This window comes from Halichoeres trimaculatus, unplaced genomic scaffold (assembly GCF_033239565.1).
Source record: "Halichoeres trimaculatus isolate MK-OKI-2021-1 unplaced genomic scaffold, fHalTri1.1 fHalTri1_scaffold_8, whole genome shotgun sequence".
NCBI lineage: Eukaryota > Metazoa > Chordata > Actinopteri > Labriformes > Labridae > Halichoeres > Halichoeres trimaculatus.
In genome coordinates, this window is record NW_027437186.1 from 11041 (window position 1) to 37292 (window position 26252).

The 26252-nt window shown below is 43.1% G+C and overlaps 1 protein-coding gene across 1 annotated transcript in view; it reads right to left on the reverse strand.

Annotated features, from left to right (window-relative positions):
• Positions 1-11697: 11697 nt before the first annotated feature.
• The window catches only part of LOC141795320 (uncharacterized), a 56351-nt gene continuing 41796 nt past the window's right edge, over positions 11698-26252 (reverse strand). Inside the window, exons 7-8 of the mRNA XM_074676155.1 lie at positions 16048-16158; positions 11698-12740 (exon numbers count right to left, since the gene is read on the reverse strand). Of these exons, the coding sequence (XP_074532256.1) occupies positions 16056-16158 (103 nt within the window). The 3' untranslated portion in view covers positions 11698-12740; positions 16048-16055. The remainder of the gene's footprint in view (positions 12741-16047; positions 16159-26252) is intronic.

A 26252-nucleotide genomic window follows, 5' to 3' on the forward strand; every position in this document is an offset into this window, starting at 1 on the left:
CTGAGGAGAATCTGGCCCTAAAAGAATTAAACGAAAACAAACAAATCATAATCAAACCTGCAGACAAGGGGAGTGTTGTTGTTGTGATGGACCTGGATCAATATTTATGGGAGGGAAACAGACAACTTAATGATAAAAAATATTACTCCAAATTAAGCAAACCCATCTATCCAGAAACGTTCACTCAGGTCACCCGAATCTTCCAAAAAATCTATGAGAAAAAATTAATTAATGCAAAACAACGAAATTACCTGATAGGTGACTCTGAACCCAGGCCGAGGAGGTTCTATTTGCTCCCCAAGATCCACAAAGACCCCGCTTCTTGGAGCAAGCCCTTTCAAATCCCTCCAGGGCGCCCCATAGTGTCCGATTGCAGCAGTGAGACCTACAGATCTGCTGAATTTATTGACCACTTCCTGAATCCTCTGGCCCAGAAGCACCAAAGTTATATCAAAGACACCTATGACTTCATTCAGAAGATCAAAGATCTCCACATCCCTGCAGGCTCCCTGCTGTTCACTATAGACGTGGACAGCTTGTATACAAACATAGAAACCAAAGAAGGGATTCAGGCCGTGAGGGAGGCCTTTTACAAATTTAAAGAAAAAAAGAGACCTGACAAGGAGTTACTAGAACTCTTGGAGATCAATCTGACCCGAAACGATTTTGAATTTAACGGGAATTACTTCCTGCAGATTAAAGGTACTGCCATGGGTAAAAAGTTCGCCCCTGCTTATGCAGATATTTTCATGGCTTCCTGGGAGACAGCGGCCCTCAAAAAGTGCAGCAAAAAACCCCTGCACTACTACAGATACCTAGATGATATCTGGGGCATTTGGGCCTACTCCCAAGAGGATTTCATTGTTTTCTTCAACATTTTGAATAATCACAATCCCTCCATAAAATTAAAATATACCATTGACCCTGATTCTGTGAACTTTCTGGATACCACAACCTTTAAAGGACCTAAATTCACCTCAAACAATCAATTAGACATCAAAGTGTACTTCAAAGACACAGACACACATGCATTATTGCACAAAAGCAGCCATCACCCCAGACACACTTTTGCTGGTTTAATTAAATCACAACTATTACGTTTCCACAGAATATGTACACAAACAGAGGACTTCAAGCAGGCCACTGGGGTGTTGTTTTCCGCTTTGTCCACCAGAGGGTACTCCAGGACCTTTCTCAGAAACTGCTTTAAATCCTTCCAGCAGAGCAGGCCCATGGCAACCTCCACCGCTCTCCCATTTGTCACCACCTTCTCCCCATCCACGGTGAAGCTGGTCAAAAACATCAAAAACAATTTGGAACTAATTATGAGCACACAGCAATCACAGGGGACGATTAGAATTATTGCTGCCTTTAGGAAAAACAAAAACCTGAGGGATTACCTGGTGAGGGCGGCGATTAAGACAGACTCCCACCCTAAAGACAAACACAGGACAAACAGACATGATTTTTTCAAACAAAATAAATGGGTTTATGACTCTCATCATAGAAATGTTTACCCTACAGCTGCATATGGTACTGTTTCCTCCAGGAATTGTGTCTACTTGATCACCTGCAGAATGTGTGGTTTGAGGTATGTTGGAGAGACACGTCTCCCACTACACACACGCTTTGTAGCACACAAACACAACATCTTGAGACACAAGAACACTGACCGTCACGTGGTCCGACACTTCATAGCCCATGGGTGGGAGTCTGTCCAGGCCTCTGTCCTGCAGTGCAACCCGCACTGGTCCACAGCCCAGAGGAGGAGGGCTGAAAGAGGCTGGATCAGTCAGCTGAATACTTTTTACCCCACAGGGCTTAATGAGAGGGTTTACTTCCGCCCCTAGCCTGAACCTAACCTTAACCCCCTGAGTGTATAATCCCTCTCTGTTTTTCACTCCTAATTTTGGCCCCCCCCTCTCTTTTTCTCCCCCCACTCCACCCCCCTCCCCCCACCCTAACCCTAACCCTAACCCTAACCCTAATCCTAACCCTAACCCTAACCCTAACCCTAACCCTCACCCTAACCCTAACCCTCACCCTAACCCTAACCCTAACCCTAACCCTTACCCTAACCCTAACCCTAACCCTTCAACCCTAACCCTAACCCTTAACCCCTAACCCCTAACCCTAACCCTAATTTTCAGAACCCGCCCCAACCCCAACCTGGACCCGTGGTGACCTGGATGGCGTGTGCATGATCACGCCATCCTTCGGATGGCGTGATCCAAAATTTTCCCTCCCCTAACCCTAATCTAACCCTAACCCTAACCCTATGCCCCATGTTTAAGCCTCAGTCATCACCCGTATGGCAAACACGTAGCACAATCAGATGCAGATAGAAAAGCCAAAGAAAGAAGACAGCATGAAGGAAAAGAAAGAGGGAAAGCTAAAGAAAGCAAAGCAAACAGATAAGAAAAGTAGAGCAAAAGAAGATGAGAGCAAAGACCAAAGGGGGCGCCAAAAACAAAGATATAAGAAACAAAGAATAAAGAAAGAAGAGAAGCAGCCAAGAGGAGCTAGCAAAAATAAAAATAGGCTCAAGAATCGCCTGAAGAAGACAAAAGAAAGTCGAAACGTTGCACACAATTCTTGAAGCCACAGAAAGAGAAGCTGAGAAAAGCACAGGATGAAAACAAAGGGAAAGTTGAAGAAAAGACAAAGACACGGAAGGGAACGTAAAAGGAAGAACAGAGAAAAGTTAAAGGGAAAGAACTCAAGAGGGAAAAGCCAATCTGTCTGCACCTGGGTTACAATTTTTAAGGCCCATCAATAGATGGACCACAAACAATAAAAACAAACATATAAAATAAACAAATTTTTGTTGGGGCTGTCGGACCCAGCCCAGGAGTATGTGCCCGTGCATGTCCGGGTCCTTACGCAGGACCCGGACCCACTTCTCTCAACCAAACCCTATTTAAATATGACAGCTACGACGGATTGGCTGAGAGAGAATAGGTGACTGACTGTGATTGGGAGAAAAAGAGATGAGAGGTGGGGTTATGAGGAAGCGGTTAAAGACAGAGACAGAAAAGGGCATGCCAGGAAGATAGTCTTTCTGATTGAACTTCTGCTAAGCTTCATGTAGTTAAAGGGAATGAAGAACTCTCATTGCCTTATAAGATCTTCAATGCCAACACTTCTGTTCCATGACAATATTTGATTGCCAGTAATAAAATTGTGACAGGAATGAATGTAGGGCTCATGTGGGATACATATCACACAAAAAAAAATGTAAACAAAATAGGAATGAACAAATGAAAAAATTAATCTAAGAAGTATGTTGCATGTGACAGTAAAAGTGCATGGTGAACAGTGCTATTTCAGGATGATAATGGCACAAAAGATTTCATTTTTGCACTACACTTACGCATTTAGACTGTCAGCAATTTTCTGCCAGCACTCCTTCCGTGCTTTAGCAGCGGCGATGGTGTTGCTTTTAAAGTTAATTACATGTTTCAGCTCGTCATACTTCATAATCACCTCCCGCTCCTCCTGTATGAAGTATGCGGTCCTTCTCTCTCTGGCCTGCTCTGACGCTCCAGACTGCTCCATGTTTGTGATTGGTCCGATGCAGCGGGCTCTGCCTTATATCTGTGCACGCGCTCATTGCCTAGCTGGATCCACTTATGAGGTTGATAACCAGCGTAATAAAACCGTTTAGCGAGACCACCTGCTACCGCGCTCAGTTCAGCGAGGTAGCTCCAAGGCTATGTCGCTGAACTGAACTTGCTTCGTAGAATAGGGCCCAGAACACAGTATATTAGAAAAACACACTGCTAAGACAACAGCACAACATATAAGAAAAACACACTGCAAAGTCAACCCAACACGTTTGAAAAACACACTGCAAACAGACAACACATTTAAAAAAAAAACACTGCAAAGCCATCAAAACAACCCATTAGGAAAAACACACTGCAAAGACAACAACACATTAGAAAAACACACTGCAGAACAAACAACACAACACATTAGAAAAACACACTGCAAAGACAACAACACATAAGAAAAACACACTGCAAAGACAACAACACAACACATTAGAAGAACACACTGCAAAGACAACAACACAACACATTAGAAGAACACACTGCAAAGACAACAACACAACACATTAGAAGAACACACTGCAAAGACAACAACACAACACATTAGAAGAACACACTGCAAAGACAACAACACAACACATTAGAAGAACACACTGCAAAGACAACAACACAACACATTAGAAGAACACACTGCATAGACCCAAACACAGTACAGTAGAAGAACACACTGTAAACATCACAACACAACACATTAGAAAAACACTGCAAACACAACAACACAACATATTGGAAAAAGACACTGCAAAGAAAACAACACATTAGAAAAACACACTACAAAGACAACAACAGAACACACTAGAAAAACACACTGCAAGACCAGAAAAAAAAGGAGAAATGTGAACATTAAGCAGTCTTTTTAAGGAAAACTGTTCATGCAGGGCCGTGGGAATCACAGAGCAGTGCAGTCTTTCTCCACCTCCTATTGTTCCTGTCTGCTGGGACACAAATTCTCATCCACAGCGTCGTTGATGATAGTCTTTGTCTTGCCTTCATTTCACTACTGGATTCTTTCAATTTCACGCAGTCTGTGAACCATCCTACTCATTGCTTTAACCACACCTTGGTCTTGTTCTTGCTCCTGGCATGAAACCTGTCAACTTGGCAGTCTTACCACAGAATCCTTGTTGTCGGATCATTTCTTCATTACTTATGAATTCTTGTGTTTGGACTTTGCAGCTGCAAAGAAAATAATCTTGTCCAGGAACTTGTCTGACAGAGCCCTAGCTATTTTCAAGGAAGCTATTCCTGCTGCCTTGAACTCTTGCTCTACCTTTGCAGAGAGCTCTTGTGCTCCCTCTTAGCTTGATTAACTTGTTGCGGATACCACGGGTTCTCTTCAAGCAGACCTCGATTCAATTGCTCCGCTTAGACAGAGGACACTAACCCTCACACAAAATAGTTTGGCTCTGTGGTTCAACGCTCAAACTCGTGATCTTGAAAAAAAATCAAGGAAATTAGAAAGAATACTGCGCTCGACTAAAACAACCGAATCCTGCTCGTGTTAGAAAACATGTCTAAATGAATATAGAAAGGCTTTGCGGCTTGCGCATGCAACTTACTACTCGACTCTTATAGAAGAGAATAAAAACAATCCTAGATTCCTTTTCAGCACTGTAGCCAGGCTGACAAACAGTCATAGCTCTACTGAGCCATGCATGCCTCCATGGCTTAGCAGTGAGGGCTTTATGAGCTTTTTTAACAATAAGGTATTAAAGGTTAGAGAAAGCATTAGTCACATGTTACTTGCAACTGCGGTTAGTTACTTGCTTAGAGCTGATATACTCTTGGACTGCTTCTCGCCTGTGGACTTGTCAGAACTGGATTCAACTGTCTCTTCAGCCAAACCATCGACTTGTCTTCTGGATCCCATCCCAGCTTGGCTGCTGTAGGAAGTCTTTCCCTTGGTCGGAACTTCTTTACTAAGGATGATTACTGCGTCCTTACTGACGGGCTACGTGCCCCAACTTTTTAAAGTTGCTGTTATTAAGCCTCTTCTTAAAAAGCCTACACTTGATTCTGGCCCTCTGGTCAAGTACAGACCGATATCTAACCTCTCTTTCATTTCTAAGATCTTGGAGAAAGTTGTTGCGAATCAGCTCTGTGAGTTTCTTCATAGCAACAGTCTCTTTGAGGTCTTTCATTCTGGGTTCAGAGTCCACCATAGCACTGAGACTGCGCTGCTGAAAGTAACCAACGATCTACTTTTGGCTTTGGACAGTGGTCTTCTTTCTGTGCTTGTCTTGCTTGTTCTTAGTGCCACTTTCGACACTATTGATCATCGCATTCTTCTGCAGAGATTGGAGAGTCTTCTTGGTATCTCAGGAACCGCTTTAGCCTGGCTTCAATCGTATCTTTTGGATCTACATCGGTTTGTTCATGTGAACAACGTCTCTTCTTCACACACCAGGGTGCAATATGGAGTTCCTCAAGGTTCAGTGCTGAACCGAGTGCTGGACCGATTCTTTTCATCTGTATATGCTTCCTCTCGGCACTATATTGAGGAAACACTCCATAAACTTCCACTGCTATGCAGATGACACTCAGCTTTACTTGCCAATGAAGCCTGGAGAAACAAACCGCTTATCTAAACTTGAAGCATGCCTCAAAGATGTAAGGACCTGGATGAGCAGAAACTTCTTGCTGCTGAACTCAGAGAAGACTGAAGTCATTGTTCTTGGACCTAAACATCTCAGAGAAGCTTTCTCGAGCAACATCGCCGCCTTCGACGACATCAGCTTGGCTTCCAGCACCACTGTCAGGAACCTGGGAGTTCTTTTGGATCAGGACCTGTCCTTTAACTCTCACATCCAACAGGACGGCATTTTTTCATCTTCGCAATATCAAGAAAATAAAACACATCTTGTGTCAGAGCGATGCTGAGACACTAGTCCATGCTTTTGTTTCCTCTAGGCTGGACTATTGCAACTCTCTTTTATCCGGCTGTCCTAATAAGTCTATTAGGACTCTTCAGCTGGTTCAGAACGCTGCCGCTCGGGTACTGACTTGGACTGGGAGGAGAGAGCACATCTCTTCAGTGTTAGCGTCTTTACACTGGTTACCTATAAAATCTAGGATAGAGTTTAAAATTCTTCTTCTGACTTACAAAATGCTTAATAGCATCGAGCCATCGTATCTTAAAGACTTAATCGTTCTGTATAATCCGTCTAAGTCTTTGCGTTCTCAACATGCAGGTCTGCTCGTTGTACCTAGGGTCTCTAGAAGTAGTCTGGGAGGTGGAGCCTTTAGTTATCAGGCTCCTAATCTTTTTTACTTACCGATTGAGGTCTGAGGGCCAACATGGTCTAAACCTTTAAGAATAGACTTAAAACTTTCCTTTTTGATAAAGCTTACAGTTAGAGCTGGATCAGGTCTGAACCACAGAATCTGACACACAGGGCTCCTGTTTCCCTCTCTCTATCTGTCAGTCTAACTTCTGGTCTTAATGTCCTGTTATAGTTACTGACCATACACCTCTCTGGGAGGCTCTGAGTTTGTCTAGTAGGTTCCTCAGGATTGGTGATGTGGACGGTCTGCTGCTGTGCTCCTGTCTGACTCCAGCTGCCACGGCTTTGGAATGGTCTGCTGCGGTGGACCCGTAGGTTCAGGTCCCCTCAATGCCAAACCTAGGACTCTGTGTATGTGTGTGTGTGTGTGTGTGTGTGTGTGTGTGTGTGTGTGTGTGTGTGTGTGTGTGTATGTATGTGTGTGTATCTATCCCTCTCTCTCTGTGCCCCCCCCCCCCCTATACTTCTCTCTCCCACTCTCTCTCCTCTATCTGTCTCTCTCCAACCCCATCAGTCTCCTCAGATGTCTGTCTAACATGAGTCTGGTTCTGTCTGAGGTTTCTGCCTGTTAAAGTTGTTCCTCTCCATTGTAACTTGCTAAATGCTGCAAAGTCCTGTACTCATGGTGGATTAAGATAAGATAAGACTCCTTATTTTGTCTTGATGTTGGGTTTCTGCTAATAAAATTTTATTAACTTTTACAGGTCTAGACCTGTGAATGTTTTTGTAAAGTGTCTTGAGATAATGTTTGTTATGATTTGGCGCTATACAAATAAAGATTGATTGATTGATTAATCCACATCACAACAAAGATCTTCTCTGTCCACAAAAAGTCTGAATGATTGAGGTCACAGTTGCTCTCCCAGCTTTTGGCTGCATCCTTCAACCAACCTGGGCCATTGTGAGCTTCTGATTGAGAGCACGGTCCACAAGTGTTAAAGATCTTTATTGTCCTTTACAGGAAATGTGTTGCCACTGTCTGTACAGAGGGAAATACACATACATATCTGCCAGTTGATGGTTCATGTACGTTTGAGCTATTTCAGAAATCTGGTTAATCATTGGTTGATCTGATGCTTCGCACATTTTCATTTGTTAGAGAAAGTCAAGATTAACCAGGGAGCAGTTTACCAATCCAGACAGATTCAGGAAAAAAGTCTAATGGAATTATGAGGAAAGATGTTTGACAGATTATGAAAACTTGTTCAACCTTTTTGCATGTAAAGACGTATGTGATGAACTCATGACTAAATGTTGCGGGGGGTGAGACTGTTCAACAGAGACCCATGATAATCTATTTTGATCAACATGACATAAGCAGTGGATCATGTAGGAAACAGCAGAGAATTAGACATAATCATTTGCATGGATGTCCCAAAGCATCTGCAACTTGTTGAAAGAAATGAGAAACTGCTTTTCTGATGTGCAAAAGTGACACAATGATGTGAAGATTGAACAAGTAGTTTTTTATAATTTCAGTTCTGTTCTGAGAAATGAACCAAAGTAACGGAAAAAAACTGTATTGGTTGAGGTGTGCAGAGTGGTCAAAGACTGAACCATTCCTCAACAAAATGACTGCTGCTTTTCACACACCAGGGGGCGCTGTTTATTAATGTTTTAAAAGGCTGTATGGGGTTAAATGACATTCACTGAAGGAAGCGCAACATCAGAACTCTAACCATCACAGACCTGTCAGAGCCTCTGTGCGTGTCACCAGACTAAAAGTGGAAGAAAAAGAAGAAGAAATGTGAAATCAGATTAAATCATGTAAACCGATCCTAATTTTAATCCAGATCACACTTTAGTTTGTGGTGTTCCTGTAGGATCTGGGTCACTTTGATCCTTTTTATCTCTGTATATTAATTTCAAAGAAGCACTCATCAGAGATAAACCTGTCAGAAATTACTTCTAACAGTCACCCCCCTCACTGCTGTGGTTCCCAACCTTTTCTGTCTTGTGTACCACCTGAGTCTTTTTGTCATGACATGAGTCCCCCCTAAGTCATACCTGTTGATGATTCTTCAAAAGTAGAACGTAACAAAACTGATAATTACATGAAAATCATTGTATCTCATTAATTTGAACATTCGATTCTCTGGCACTGTCTCTTTTTTGACATATAACATAAAAATAAATGATATGTTACCTTGAAAATAAAAAAAAGTTAAATAATGAATAATTAAATAAATGTGAAATCAAATTACTAAACTTGTTTTGGTTCGATATAACTCTTGTCACATTTACCACAAAAAGTTGAATAAGTACCCTTTGAAAAGAAATTTAAACTTTAAAAATCAGGAGCAAAACACTTCACAAAATAATATTCAGACTCACCGTAGCAGTTGTTTTTGTTTCCATCTGACATCTGAGGTTTGTGAAACTAAAGCTGGACGAAAACTTCTCTGTTGATTTCTAAAGAATGAAGGGAAAGATAGACACACTGCAACTTCTTTCCCAAAGAGAGTAGAAAGGTTATTCCTGTATGAGTGCGAGGAGGTTTAACAATCAGCTGATGGATAAGATGGATTCACAGCACCAATCATCATGACTGATCAGGAGGAAGTTTGTACAGATATAAATTTAGGTCGTGACATGTGCGTCATTACAGCAAATAAAACCTGGAGTAAGATGATGACACGTTTCTGTAAACACTGATCAGTGATCAAATCAAGTGCAGAATCCACTTTCTGCTGTAACTTTGTGATGTGTGAGCATCAGGCCGTGCTCGACGCAGAGAGCTGAGAATGCTTAACAGTAGAGACCTGCTCCGTCTCCTATTGGTTTTGCCCACAATATGATCCTACCATGACTGTGAGTTTGGTCACGGGCAATTTTGTTCGCATGTACAAGAGCCCTGTACGGTACAATTTACATTTGAAACATTTGAAAAAAAAGATCATAACTCTAAAGAAAAGATGGATTTTATTTTGACATGGCAGTGTGCCACAATCATGTACATGTAGTGGTAATCCTGCTCTTGGGCTTCCTTGTCTTTCATATTTGCCTGGCTGCAGGTAAGCATGTGTTCTAGTTTTGGTGTAGCTGTGCTAAAGGTTATTGTCTCTCTGTGGAGTTGTAGCGCACATGTACCATTTTATTGATGGGCTGATCTCAGTACCTCCAAGTTAAAAATAAATGAGTTAATGTTTCCACATACCCCCTGCATTGTGTTCCTGTACCCCTGGGGGCACACAAATCCTCAGTTGGGAATCACTGCCTTGGAGCACTGTTAATCTGGTTCTGGTAATCTTGAAAAATGTGTAGCTGTGTCGCTTTGAAAAAACAGCATAAAACTAAGATTGCTTGATCCTGGTCAGCGAAAAAGGTGATTTCCAAATCCAGATCATTTAGATCCAGATTAGGTTCTGGACATGAACACTCGGGGTAACACAGGTCGTGTGAGAGCTGTCAGTACCTGCAGCTTGCATTGGTCCATTGAATGGGACAGTTCGGACAGGGTGGGGTTGTTCATAGGGGTGTTCTTCTGGTGGAGATGATGGACAGTAAGAGTTAGCATGGAGGAGGGTATCTCACCAAACACCAGTGACAGGAGGAGCCGACCTGATAACCCCAGTTCTGGTTCCAGCTCTGGTTTTAGGCCCTGAGGCCTAGGTGTCTTATCAGTATAGGAGGGGGAATTCTTCACTGAGCGCTCATTGCAGCACAGGAAGTGCTTTCTGAGCTGCCATATTGAAGGACGTCTCCAAGCGATAATAGTGCTCTGGGGAGAGAGTAGACTGATTGGAGCCTTGATGAGGGGGGAAACACAAGAGCTTCTCCCGGGGCAGGTACAGCTAATATTCATTTATTCATTCAGTCTCTAACAACAGAGGACACTGTAGCTGAAGTGGTCTGTAATACAGGGTCCTCCATCTAAATGCGTCGGATCCCATAACCAACAAAACTGTCCAAACTCTGCTTCCCCAGTCGGATCCTGAAACAAGCAGGATTATAAACTTCACTCCGTGGTCAGGGTCACTCTCTCCCACTTTTCAAAAACCTCACAAGTGGAACCCATGTTTTCTTTTTCTCTGAATAAAAAATGAGAGAAATAATCTGTTTAAAACATCTCAAACCAGTGTGTAAAACCTTCCTTAAACTAAAACCCTTAGTTCTCAAGTTAAAGGTGCTGTGAGGACTCCTGTGGCTCAAAGTGTTATCTGGGATGAAGGTTTTCCAGGAGCACCCACTGTCACTAAGACACCACTCTGACCAAGGAGTGTGTTTGTTTTGGAGAGCAGATCTTTTTTTAACTCAACTTTTCGTCTGACTGTGGGTTGGAGCCAACATTAGCACAGACACATTAGCCTAGGTTTTAGCTTCAAGGTCATAATTTAGCCTTTAGACCCTGTTTTAGCTTGTGTTTTAGCCTTTAGCTCGTGTTTAGCCTTTAGCTGGTATCTATCTCTCTGCTGTTTCTCTTCCTTCTGCTCTCCTGTCCTTTTTCTGTCTGGCAGTTAGGCTCCAGTGTCCACCATCACTACAAAATTAATCACAGAAATCATTTTCTTTAAGATAAATTACAGATCCCAAAGGGGGTTGTCCACAGATGCTGAGAGTAGCATAAAGAAAAATCTGGTTTTGTTTCTGCAAGTCTATTATTTTGATTATGAACATGAAATTTTTTTTTAAAATTGAGATTATTTTATGATAGCTCACAAAGTCCTCACTGGACTTTTAAGGAGTAAAATAAAACACAAAGCCTATTTGATAAACTGTTTTAACACAAAATGACACAGGATACGTTTTCCTTTTCATTAACTTTATTTTGAAAAATAAATTTAAATAAAGATGGGACATATAAATTGCGGCATACAGTTAGTGTATAGTGGTCAGATGTCTCAGAGATAAACACTGTGCATGAGGTGTGCACTACCTTTGAACTTGATTGTTAGTCTCTTTGGTGACTGCAGGGCCAAACGTCCTCCTTGGACTGGGGTACTTTAACACATGATTTCTAAATGGGTGCTGCTTCAGTGATAGCTCCCACTGAAAGAAAAATGTTCCAGTGTTCTGTTTTAAACGGATTTTTAGTTAGAAATGAAGAGTAATTAACTCTGCGCCTCTGAACCCTGTGTCTGTATTCAGTTTATGCAGTTAGAATTTAGAGACAAATTTCCTCTAAACTGAGACAAAGCTGTGCTGTGTGTGTTACATCAAAGAAGACATCTATAACCTTCAATGGTGTAGATTTCACCCTGAAACACTGGGTATGCCCAGGGACATTTCTGTGAGGGGCTGGGCTTAGCGCTATTTCAAACTGAAGACTGTTTGTGTGTTGAACATTTGAAGAGGACGTTTTAAGAAGCAAGCTGTGGTACTTGACTCTCACCCTCTGCTCTCATGCTAACACGGTGTTTGTTCACACACACTTCTTCCATGCAGGGTTTATCTCTGGCTCTCTTCACACACATCTCTACATGAACTCCACTTACACAACGTGACAGACGCGCTGTACAAACAGTCTGTTGTTGGTCTGTAACACACTGACAGCATCAGAGAGTCATGAGAAGGTTTCATAATGTCGGCATACAGAGGTATAAACAGAGGAAGTAAAACACCATGAAATTACACATGTATCACAGTGGAGGAGAGTTCACACATACATGCTTAACTGGATAAGAGCATGGCTTTTTTTTTTAATCTACATGTAATACATACATACAACAGGCCCCAGGTGGGTCGTCAGCCTCCTCTACGCACCAGAGTCCTCTCCTTCATCTCACTCACTTTCGTTTTTTCTCCTTTCAGCCTCCTCTTCTTCCTGTCTTTTCCGGTCCTGGATTGTCTCTTTGAAGCTTGCTCGTTTCATCATTGTCCTTCAGAGGTTGGGTGGTTAGAGCTGAGGAGCAGACAGAGGAGAGTTCAGAAACCACCTGTCTCTGTACAGTACATACAGTACAGTACCACAAAAGCCACGTTTCTACCGAGCAGTCCAGTTCGGTTCAGTTTATTTATAGGGCACTTTTCATACTTTAGAAGCAACATAGAACAGAAACAATCCCCCCCACCCCAAAATACAGAGACATATCCAGACACACATTCACAGACAAACACACATACACACCTGCTCCCATACACATACATACTAACTGTATAGAGAAGGGAGGGAGAGAGAGACATGGCTGAGCACCGAGGACTGAGGTAAGGAATAAGCTACCTTTGGAGGCTATCAACACTGAGGAGGGCTCCCGGCCCACAAGGAGCGCAGCCGGAGACTTCCCCGCCCCGCACAGACACGAGGCCTCACAACACAGTGCAGTGGCCTATAGCCATGCAGGCGAAGCCTTCCCCTGGAAGCAGCCCCAGAAGTGGACCAGGAGCAGCCCCCAGTGCAGAGAGCCCCCACAAGGAAACACTGGAGCTATAAAACATCAGACTAAAACAATAATAAAAATGTAAGAAGAGAGATAAAATAACATAAAATCGATAAGTGAAATGACATAAAAAATTAAGAATAAAATGATAAGAGTTTGACTAAAAGAATGAAGAAGACATACAGTAATACAATAAAACAATAAGTAATAAAAGAATAAATTAACTTTGTTAAATCAAGTAAAAGCTTGAAAACCTTAAAAAGGTGAGTTTTTTGAAAGTATCAACAGACTCTGCAGCCCTGGGATTCTCTGGCAGGCTGTTCCACAATCGGGGGCCATAAGAACTAATAGCCGCCTCCCCGTGTGTCTTAGTTCTAACTTTTGGTATGGTTAAAAGGCCAGTGCCAGAGGGGTGATACGGTAAAAACGGGTCAGATAAATAAGAAGGCCCAAGGCCGTTAAGACATTTATAAACTATTAAAAGAACCTTAAAATCGATCCTGAAACGCACAGGGAGCCAATGCAGCGATTTTAAGACTGGAGTAATATGTTCCCGCCCTCTGGTCCTCGTCAGCACTCGTGCGGCTGAATTCTGTAATAATTGGAGGTTGGAAATTGTCTTTTTGGGAAGAGCAGAGAGCAGGGCATTACAATAATCTAAACGAGAAGAGATAAAAGCAGATTAACACCTTCGTGCTGGCCTGAGAAAGAAACGGTTTGGTACGGTTTGGTTCAGTTAAGCCTGATCCCATTTGCATTTCCCCAGCAAACTGTGCCCTCTCGTGGTAGGCTGTGGTGTAAGCCACATGCTGGAAGTCGTAGCTGTTAAACAATGGTGTGACGCCGTAGCAGCACGACACAGCTTACCCCGCTATTAAATCCAACAAAGAAGAAAAATGCGACACAGTAAACAAAGAGCAGCGATAGAAGACATGCAGCATTTCGTCCTCTCTGTCTCTGGCATGTAGCTCTTTGTTACAAAGAATAATCAAGCTTTGTTTCAGAGAAGTCTGTGTGTTGCCAGAAGATATGCAGCCACTGTCACACAGGAAGTGATGATTCTCTTGACCAATCAATGGTCTGCAGTGCTGTAGCTCCACCTTCCATGAGCGGATCGGTTCAGTCTGGCACCCAGACAGAAGGGTACCAAAAAAAGTGAGACGGCTCGTCTCTGTTATTTGGGGATCTGTCCCAGGATAAGTCAGTGGAAACATCACAAAGTGCGCACTGTACTGAGACGAACCAAACCGGTCTGCTTGGTGGAAACGTGGCTAAAGAAACCCCACCAGACTCAGGCCCCAATTACACCACACTGTTTTACCCCAAAACACAGAAATCTGGGTTTACACAGAAACGCTGAGGAACTAAAAACGCTGTAGTAAGCATGCCGGGCCTGTAGGTGGTGCTACAACTGTCATATTCAGAAGCAGCTTTTGGTAGATCTCCACTGAAGAAGAGTTGAGCTGATCATCTGGTGTGTTGGTGAATGCTAAGAGCAAAAGTGGAGCAACAGACGCTCATTTTGTTAAAGACAGTCACAGATTCAGCAGGTTGAGGAGCACAAGCTCAACATGCTTGACCAGATGGTAACAAAGGAACTGTTGGACTGTTGGATGCACTTGCGTGAAATGGAGCATGATGTCAGCGTTTCCACTGAAAACGCCGGCTTGCTGTTTATATGGCAACAGTGGCTGCCGTTTCATCTTAAAACCATTGTTGTGCGCACCCCCCCCCCCTGAGTCAAAGGTTTGAAATCCTGAAGGGGGTCTCCTACTTTGTCTCAAGCCTTTTTCCCTCCTAGTGGTTCAGTCCAGTTCGTCTCAGTACAGCACACATTTTGTGATGTTTCCTTCGACTAAAATCAGGAGAGATCCCCAAATTACTGACCCGTACCGTCCCACTTTTTGGTTCCCTTCTGATGAGGTGCCTGACCTACTGATCTGACTCCAGAAGGTGGAAACACAGCAGTCCTCTGGTTGGTGGAAAGAATCATCTCTTCCATTTATAAAACAGGTTTTTACTTCTACAAACTCATTAGCTCATATAAAACATTAATGACCCTTTTTAACCATACATGGATCATATGGAGGTGTTTTTCCATCAGCTGTGAAAACAAAAATCTAGATTTATTTTCAGTCAACGATATAACTTTTGGTGTAAGATTAGAAATCAAGAATGATGATTCTGTGTGATATGATTAACAAAATAACTAAAAGGCTGAGGGCTGACATACATTGTTTGGTATATTTATATTAAAGGCAAAAAACCAACAACATCTGTAGCTCCACCTACTGAGACTGGAAACCAGAGTAGTTACTACAAAACAGACCCAACAGATCAGTCATACTACATACTACATGCAAAAGCAGTAGGTAGTATGAAGTGCCTGCTACATATTACATGTTGTATGTAGTTGATGGTTTGGAAAACAGCCTTTGTTTACTGCGTCATGTTTCTCTTCTTTATTGGATTTATTAAAGTAAACTGTGTCGCTGCTGTGGCGTCACGCTATTATGTAGCTGCTTCAGCTATTAGCATCCGGCTTACACGCTGCCTATCAAAAAGGACACAGTTTGCTGTGGAAACACAAACTGGATCAGGCTTTACTGATCCAACCTGTACCAAAGTGTACTGATCCAAACCAGACCACTTTATGAAAACGGGTCTTTAGACTAATGATGGTATGTATGTGTTTGGCCTTGACCTTCAACGACCCAAAGGTATTTCCCACTATGACCTCATTTAATGAACTTGAGCACTGACAGATTCATTTACTAGACTAGTCTCTAAACATGGCCCTGGTGGGTTCAGATGGAAAGTGGTCTGCAGTACCTGAATGCTCAGTGGTGCCAGTGGAAGTCCAGTTTGCTCTGCGAACCCAAAGCGACCATAGAGTTCCTGTTTGTGTTCCTCACAGCAGGTTCCACTGGTTCCAGATCAGGTCTGTGAAGGAGGGGACTCATCAGTGAAAGATTCAAACATTATGGTTATCTACGAAAACCTTCCTCACAGTAGCTGAACATTTATTCTCCTTCATTTGTTTCAGTGTCAGATTCTGCAGCTGGCAGCATGCTCGTCTCAGCAGAAAGACGCTGTTCTGCGTCTGAATCCTGGACTGCAGCCATATTTCAGCAGGCCTGTGATCCATGCAGGAATGCCCTTACTCCTCCAGGCATACCTCAACACCCCCCCCCCCACCCCACACACACACACACATCCTCTGACTCGCTGGGTCTGTGCCAAACTCGGGTCAGGACAGAGGGGGAGTCTGAAGGCTCCACTGCCTCCCATCAGATTCCTTCACCTCTCAAAGTTCACTTCATCCACGTTCAGTCCTCATCTTGCCCACAAACAAGGAGCTAAAGCCTCATCTGCCACCATCTGCCAGTAACCTGTCAGGAGCCTCTCTTTAAAGAAAACTCACAGGAGCTGTCGCTGCTTTCCAACCCCAAATTCCTGATCCCTCTCACGCTGGCTCCAATTCACTGCAATCACATTACTCACATTCCTTCTAGGATCTTTTTTTTCCAAAAAACAGGAGAAACAAGCAGACCATCAGAGCCCTCTGTGCCTCTGAAAGCCTGAAGTACTAGACATCAGCACAAAGAGCAAAGGACCATACAACATCAGATGTTTGGAAACATGCTGGCCCTCGTTTACCAATCCTGCATGGGAAGTGGCGCAGATCTGGGTGTAAAAATCAGCTTATGGCAATGTTCACATGTGATTTATGAAACGTGTGTACCAGGGCCAAACAATGAAGAATTCAGCGGGCCACCCACCCCCCAGGTAAGGTCGCAGGTAAGTGACACATATGCTGGGACGTTGATTACGTGAGACAACAGGGGCGCACAAAACATTCATTCATAACTTAATACATTCGCATATCCAAACCTTATCTGTTGAAAAGTAGTTAATATCTCAACAGGGTCATTCTGGAGAAGAACGAGGAGGACCAGGCCAGCTTGACGGACTACATCAGTCAGTGTTACGATAGGATCGTCATGGGAAAGTCGAGTATGACATCAACCCCATTCACCTCATTCAAGGCGAAGAGACCGCGCAACGGGGAATCATCTGGTGCTATCTCGCCTCCAGGTAACGATTCAACTGATATCCTTTTGTCCATAGAACAGAAGTTAACCACCCTGGACAGCCGGTTGAGCTTGCTGGAGGTCCTCCACAAGTTCAGCCAACACCAGTTCGAGACGCTCGCGGCGGAGAATAACAGCCTCAGAGAGTCTGTGAAATCTCTCTCCGATGGGATGACCCGACTCTCTGCAGAAAACAAGAAGATCAAGGAAACAGTCCTTGATCTACAGGCATGTAGCATGCGAGATAACCTGTTTTCGCAGGCATCCCTGAGCAGGCTGAGGAGGACCCAGAAGCTACGATCACAGCCTTTATCAGATAACAACTCAAGCTTCCCAAGGAAACCGCAAGTAAAATCTCGTTTCACCGAGTCCACCGTCTGGGAGGTGAGAGGACTGATTCAAACAGACCTAGACCTATTGTTGCTAAGTTTGTCAATTTCAAACAGAAAGAACAGGTTAAGAGCCGGGGCAGGGAGCTGAGAGGGACGGACTTCAGCGTCAACGACCAGTTCCCTAAAGAGATCTTGGAGCGACGCAAGGTCCTGTTCCCAATCAGGCGGAGGTTCATGGAAGGAGGCGCCCGAGCTGTAATTTCTTTTGACAAGCTGTTTGTGAACAACCAACTTTATCGCGATCCAGGTATCACTCCTTGGCTGTATTAACGTCAGGTAAATAACTCTACTCACCACTCACCAATACATCGAACATAATTAACATACCTATGTGAAGCACAGAAATTAAAGGTAGGGTAGGTCAGATTGAGAAAGCAGCAGCACTTAGGTGGATTTTCAAACGATACAACTGAAGCAACCCCACCCCCTCCCTCCAGGCTTCCCCCAAAACCACGCCTCCTGAACCACATGAACCCACAGAGGCAGACAACAGCTGGAGGATGAGTACAGGTAGCGCTGGAGAGCAAACTTGCTACATTGTTAGCGGTATTTTTTCATCAAAGAAAAAGAACTTCAACTTCAACTTTATTTCATTTATATGGCACTTTTTATGCAGTTAAGCAACACAAAGTGCCTCACAAAGGATAAAAACAAAACAAAAACAAAACAGAGCCAAACAGAAATAAGGAACAAGAGAAGAAAAAAAAGAAACAAAGAAATACCATAAAAACCCCAAACCTCCCACCCCAACAAATATACCTGCACACACGAACATACACACACCCACACACATACACAGGCTGTCACTGAGGAGACATGGCTGGGCACCAAGATCTGAGGTGAGGAAGCAGCCACCTTTGGGGGCCACGCAGACAGGGAGGAGCCATGGCCCATGGCTGAAGGGGGCGCCACCACAGGGACCACCCCAGCCCAGGCAGACAGGAGGCTCCACACCAAGGTGTAGAGCTCTATAGCCACCAGGGCTGGAGCCATCCACGGGACAGCGTCCAAATCAGTGGACCAGAATCAGCTCCAGGTGTGGCAGGCCCCCAGGAGGAAACACTGGAAAACTGAGGGACTAAAAAAGTAGAATGAGATAAAAGGTAAGAAGTTAAAACGGAGGGAATAAAACAGTAGAGATTAAATTGATCATGTGAAATAAAATAAATCTGTATCCTAACTAAAACATCAGAATAAAACATCGAAATAAAACAACATAATTGTGTTGGAATTGTTAATATTTATAATGGCAGTGGCATTATTAGGCCAGCAGATGGCATAGTTCGCTTGTTTCTGAGCTTTATTTGTCCGCTTCAGTGGTTGCCTTGTTACCAGGAAGTTGTTCTTCTTCTACGCTTTCTGAGACAAACTTTCCTAGCATTCTGAAGCTAACTCTCCACATGTATGTTTTTAGGTCCTTGAAGAGGCAATTTAAGTAAGTAACTGTTGTTTATCATTGATAAGTGCAGCCGTGTTTATAGCTTTGACTCCGCTTGTGTAATTACTTTGTTTATGTTCGTACCGCGGCTCTATTGTATCGAAGATCGGCAAATACTCGATCCGCCGACTGTAATTATACGCCCATTTATGAACCCTATGTGTTGGTATCGATCATTACTTGGGCTTTTTGTGTTTTTTGTCCTTTCAGTTTCACAACTTTTGGCATTAAATCCCGTCCAACCACAACTTTGCCTGTTCCTTGGAGGATGAGATGTCATGAAGAGTTTAGCTGGCTGAGAATCTCAGTATAAGACAGGAGTCACACTGGGTGAGGCACTACAATAATAAAACACGATGAACTAAATTAATAAATAAGTAGATAGATAGATAAAGTAATAATTAAAATGATAACACAATAAAATGAGTAACAGTAAAAAGTGTAAAAATAGGGGTAAGCATAAAAATGATTAAGAGGAGTTAAACTAGTCAGTTAAAAGCCTGATTAAAAAGATGGGTCTTGAGCCTCTTTTTAAAAATATCAACATTCTCTGCGCCCCTGAGGCTCTCCGGGAGGCTGTTCCACAATCGGGGACCATAGTAACACAATGCCGCCTCCCCGTGAGTTTTAGTTCTAACTTGTGGTATTGTTAAAAGGCCAGCACTGGAGGACCTCAGGGTCTAAGAGGGTTGATAGGGTAAAAGTATTTCAGATAGATAAGATGGCCTAAGACCGTTAAGACACTTAAAAACTAATAAGAGAACCTTAAAATCGATCCTGAAACGCACGGGGAGCCAATGCAGCCATTTTAAAACAGGCGTTATGTGCTCCGCCCTCTGGTCCTCGTCAGCACGCGTGCGGCTGAGTTTTGCAATAATTATAAATTGTGTATGCTCTTTTTGGGAAGACCAGAGAGCAGGGCATTACAATAGTCTAAACGACAGGAGATAAAAGCATGCATCAGCACCTCCGTGCTGGCCTGAGAGAGAAACGGGGCGGACTCTGGCTATATTCTTAAGATGGTAGAAACCTATCTTCGTTATGTTTTTAATGTGTGGAATAAAAGTGAGCTCAGAGTCCAAAATCACGCCCAAGTTTTTTACAGATTTTGAGGATTTAAAATCCTGTAACTTAGGTAAGAGTTTCTCTCTCTGGCCTTCAGGGCCAATGACTAGAACTTCTGTTTTGTCCTGGTTGAGCTGTAGGAAATTAGCTGCCATCCGTGACTTGATGTCTAAAATGCAGTTAAAAAGGGCATCAATTGGCCCTGTATCAGCAGGAGACACGGCAATGTACAGTTGTGTGTCATCTGCATAGCTATGGAAGCTGATGCCGTGCCTCCTGATGATGTCCCCAAGGGGAAGCATGTATAGATTAAAAAGAGTTGGACCTAAAATTGACCCTTGGGGAACCCCACACTCTATCTTATGGGTTCCTGAGGAACATGTATCCATACTTACAAAGAAACTTCAATCAGTCAGGTAGGACGTGAACCAGTTAAGAACAGTACCAGAGAGGCCGACCAGATTAACTACACTGATTAAAACTGGTGATTGTAAAAAACACACAAAAGTGGTCAGACACAGCCAGGTCCACAACAGAGGGCGCTCCAATGGACAGACCATAAGATATAACCAGGTCTAAGGTGCGCCCCCTGCTGTGTCGGCTGTGTGACGTGTTGCTTAAAATCAAGACAGTATAAGAGGTTTAAAAATTCTCTTGATATTAAGTCTGAGGAGATGTCCACGTGTAGATTAAAATCACCAGTCATTAAAATTCTGTTAAAAGTGGTATGAATGATTGATAAAAACTCTGAAAATTCACTAACAAAAGAGGTGGAGTACTGGGGTGGTCGGTAGACTGTTATACAGAGGATAGGTGGGCTGCTAAAAACGAAGGCATGGTACTTAAATGACGAGTAGCTGTTGAAAATGACTTTGTTCGCCTGCATGTTGGTCTGTGTTATTGAGGCCGTACCACCCCCTTTTCTGCACCCCTAGTTGGAAGTAAAAAGTTAAAATTTGGTGGGGAAGCCTCAGTGAAAAAACAGGTGCATCAGTGCCGAGCCATGTCTCAGTAAGGAGAATGCTGTCCAGGTTGTTGTCCACAATTGTATCATTTACAATAAAAGATTTGTTTAAAAGGGAGCGCACGTTCAGCACAATGTGTGCTCAACGGGTGCAGGCCGTCTGATTTGAAAAGGTGAGGCCTGTTTAACAAAGCGATTAAAATTGTCCACATATGGATTACTTTTCCTCAGGCTGTATCCCTTGAGCCACAGGTGCAGCTGGCGGAGGCACCTGGTGGTGACGTCACCATAACGCGGTGGGGGAATCGGGCCAGAAATGACCAGTTGCTTCCCCGTGTCCAGCAAGCAGTCAACCATGGATGTAAAATCCCGCTTGAGGATGTCGGACTGCTGGTCTCTGAGGCCGTTAATCCCGGCCTCCAGGACCAGTGTAGAGGCCGCGCTGAGCACACAGCTGGAAGGCAGAGGAAAGAGGGGACGTGCTGCTCCGCGGGCTACCTGGAGCTGCGTCACTGGCGGGATGGGACCCAGGGTTGGCAGCGTCGGCCCCCGGTTTCTCCCGGCAGAGATGGAGTGAAGGGACCAGGCTGAGTGTGCAGCCCCCGGCTCCTGGGCTGGTGAGAGCCACAGCCAGTGCACAGTCACAGCATGTGGATTTAAGGCACATAAACAGATACGGAATCATCACACAGGCGATTTCACTGGTAGACATACATACATGAGTGTAATATGCCTGCTCACAAGGATGCATGCATACAGGCCCACACACATACATACATGCCTGCTTGCACACACATGCAGCGTTGGAAATTGGCATTCTTTCTGTTTGGCGACAAGAATTTTTAGCCGACTTGCCTCATGACAAGTAGGATTTTAAACCTCCCAAAAAGTATCACTCCTCTGAGGTCGGATCATACGCCCCTGCGTCATTTCTACATAGCGATATATTTTCATGAATATCTGCCATTCGCTGCTCAGTCCTTTTGGACGATTAAAAAAATGAAAATTCAAGTTTTCTCCCCGCTATTGCACACCTTTATTCCGCAGTAAGCCCTGACTCCACGTGTTTGCAGCGTGATTTAACAGTTCACTAACAAAACAACAGAAACCTTAATGTCATAAAATGTTCTTGTGTGTCTTTGACACCCAGCACCTTGACGGAGACGTGTTCCTTATAGTCCGTATCAACAGCCCAAAGAGATGGATATAAACTAGACCTCTCATCAGTAAACGTTCAAATCCCTTTCCTCCAATACTCTGTTTTCTATCAGTCACCTTTCAGGAGTTAAGATGTTTGACTGAAACATCAACAAAGCCGGGACACTTTCAGGTTCACCAGCAGATTATTGATGATGTGATTGACGCGTGTAAAACCTGCTGCTCTTCAAAGTTAATACTCTGATCATGAAAGTAGCATGTAGTAGTTGAAAGTAGACTGCGGGGAGGGAGACGGGACGACGATGGGCGATAGGACAGAGCGGCGCTGCTTGGACAGACATGACTGAGAAGTTGTTAAACTTTTACCTGGGGAAAGCTGAGTCCCTTCTTTCCCTGCAACTCCCTCTTTTCCACCAACTAAATCCTCCATTCAGCAGTAATCCATCCGCTGACGAGCAGAGCAACATAACGAACCAGCATCGAGGTGCGCCCTGTTACGCAGGGGCGGACCAGACTTTTTAGACTGGGGTGCCCCCGACCAGGGCACTGACTTGTGCAGGGAGGAATACATTTTATGAGCCCACACTAGAATGAATAGCATTTATTTTTTACATATTTGTTTGTATTTAAATTAAAGGATAAACAGGCTACAGCCTTAAAAAAAAAAAAAAAAAAACTAAACAGAAACAAAGTGTTTTTTTTATAAACCATCTAAAAGTAGAATATATCTGAACAGTGCTGTAGTGCACTGAAACAGTACTGTACATGCTTTTCCTAGCAGTATTTTTAAATTCAAAATGTACAAAATGGTGCAGCTTTCACTGTGAATGTAAATAAGTCTGCCTCCTTTAAAACTACAAAGTGAAGTTACTGAAACAGAAGAAAAGCTGAAAATTCAATTCCAAAAGTCAAATAGAGGTTACTTATATTGAGTTTTTTACAAAATTAAAACAAAAACTGGTTTTGAGTTATCTCTGTCAATTGTACTTATTATTTTCTTTAAAAGGAAAAAAAAATCGTAAATAGAATTTTTTGTTAAAAAATCTGAGATTTTATTTTTAGGCCATATCGCCCAGCCCTACGTGATTCTACGTAAATCCCGCACGGAGACGGAGCGAATCAAAGAGCGGAGTGCTTGTGACGAAGAGAAAGCATAAATTGTCTGACTGAGAACTCTGAGAACTCTGAGGACTCTGATTCTGGCGGAGTAGAACCTTCTGACTCAGAAGCTAACTGAAGAACACTGCAGAACATGGCAGCATGTCATGCACCCAAGAACAGGCAATCGTTTTGAAAAGATGAAATGAATAAACAGATTAAGTCGACATCACGTTTGCAACTTATTGCTACATTTAAATTTATACAGTTAATACTTCAGGTTTTTATACATTACAATTGACCTAGAACAGAATGACTAATATTACGATTTAGTACAATGCCTGAAATGTGATTAATGATGTCTGAGTACAGTAGTAAAGCCATTTATTGGGTTAAACATTTGGCAAGTTGAAAATCTGGTCGACGAGTAACTTTTTTGACCTACTTGGCACTTGGCAAGTAGGTCAGAAATTTAATATCCAACCCTGCACACATTCACATAGTTTTCCTAGTTGACTTACTCTGCTAGCCTCAGGTTTATTTCATGGAATATACGTGGAGCTGGTTCCAGGAGAAAGAGGCTAAAAATATTGAATAAATTGAAAGATCTACAGGCAGACATTGTTTTGCTACAAGAGACTCATTTATCAGAGACAGCAGTGGGTTCACTCTCCACTGCACAGTTTCCTCATGTGTATTCAGCCTGTCTCAATTCCAGACAAAGAGGTGTAGCCATACTAATAAACAGAAGGGTAAATTTTAATGTTGAAAACACAATTACTGACCCAGAAGGCAGATTTTTAATTATCACATTAACTATCCAAAGAATGGAGCTATGCATTGCTAACATATATGGGCCAAATGTTGACGACCCCTCATTTTTCACTCCTTGTTCACTTCACTCTATGACCACTTAGATAACACGCTCATCATAGGAGGAGACTTCAACATGGCCTTGGACTCAGGAATGGACAGGCTGAGTGCAGCAGGGAACCATCGGCTCTGGCAGTCCACTAAGGTTGTTAAACAATTCGTGGAGGATTTTGGGCTTTGCGATGCCTGGCGTTCACTCCACCCCACTCTTAAAGAATACACATAATTTTCATCAGTGCACCACTCATACTCCAGAATAGATTTCTTTTTAGTTAACAACTCAAAAATGAGCGATATATTAGAAACTAGTGTTCCCATCACCATCAGTGACCACGCACCAGTCTCACTGACTCTAAATGATAAGAAAATAAAACCACCAACAAGAAGCTGGAGATTTAATTCATCGCTACTTAAAGACCCTAATTTTGTCAGCTATTTTGAAAAGGAATGGTCTTTATATTTAGAAAATAATGACCTACCAGAGACCTCAGCCTGTGTCCTCTGGGAAGCAGGAAAGGCAGTAATGCGAGGAAAAATAATTTCATTCTCGTCACACAAGATAAAGGAAGAGAAGCAGCGGACAACTGAATTGGAGCTGAGAATCAAATCACTAGAAGAAGTTTACAGAGACCAAACAGGCTTCATAAAGGGCAGACATTGTTTCACTAATACACGCAGAGATAGATTATTCCACCTCACACAATCTAGAATCCATAATCATCTCTTAAGATGCAGAAAAAGCATTTGACAGCATCAACTGGAAGTTCTTATTTGCAACACTGAACAACTTTGGATTCGGCCCATGCTTTACTGATTGGTTGAAGATTTTATATAATGACCCAAATGCATGCGTCAGGACAAACGATCAAACTTCTCCAAGCTTCAGTCTGCAAAGGGGTACTAGTAGGGCTGCACGATTATCGCAATCGCAATGTCAGCACATGTCTTTATTATCTTTATTGAACCTTTAGCAGCTAGTATCAGACAAAACAAAGACATTTAAGGTATTCACGGTAAAAGAATAGAACACAAGACAAGTCTTTATGCTGATGATGTGTTACTTTCCCTCCAGAACTCACAAACGTCTCTCGCTCATACAATCACACTCATTAAGAAATTTTCATCAATTTCTGATTACTCCATAAATTGGTCAAAAACTACTGTTCTCCCCATCAACTGTACTTTCCAGAATAATCAGGATATTAATCTAAATTTAGGGAATATTAAATACTTAGGAATAAACATTTCCCCCTGTCTTTCTGAACTAATAAAACTAAATCATGTCCAGCTTCTTAAAACAATAGAGGATGACCTCATACGGTGGACATCCTTACCCATATCACTCATGGGGAGAGTTGCCACCATAAAAATGATGGTTCTACCGAGAGTCAACTATCTGTTCTCAATGATCCCCACCAAACCCCTTTCCGCCTGGTTTAAATCATTAGACTCAGTCATCAATAAGTTCCTCTGGAAAGCCAAACCTCCACATATCAGCTTAAGAACTCTACAAAAGACTAAAAACAATGGTGGTTTGGATTTGCCCAATTTTCATCTCTATTTCCTAGCAAACAGATTGCAATATATCTCAAAATGGCTGAATCCCAGTCAACTAGATGAACCATGTGTATGTGCGCGCATGCATGCGTGTGCCTGTACATGCATGCGAGTGCATGCCCGTTCACATATTGTATGTGATAAGGGCTCGGACCATGGGGGAGAGCTGGTGAGCTGCGGTACAGATGGGAGGGTGATAGGGGTGGATTGGGATGGGGGTTGTGTTAGGGGATACTGGGTCTTGGGGAGAGGACCTCTGTGGTCTCAGGAGTCTGGCCGGATGCGCTGGGGCCTGGTACCGACTCACGGTGGGTGAGACAGGCTGGGTTGGGTCCATCCTCTCGGGTGCCTGGCCGAGTGCTTTCTCTTCGGGGGTGAGTGGCCCTTGGGCACAGGGG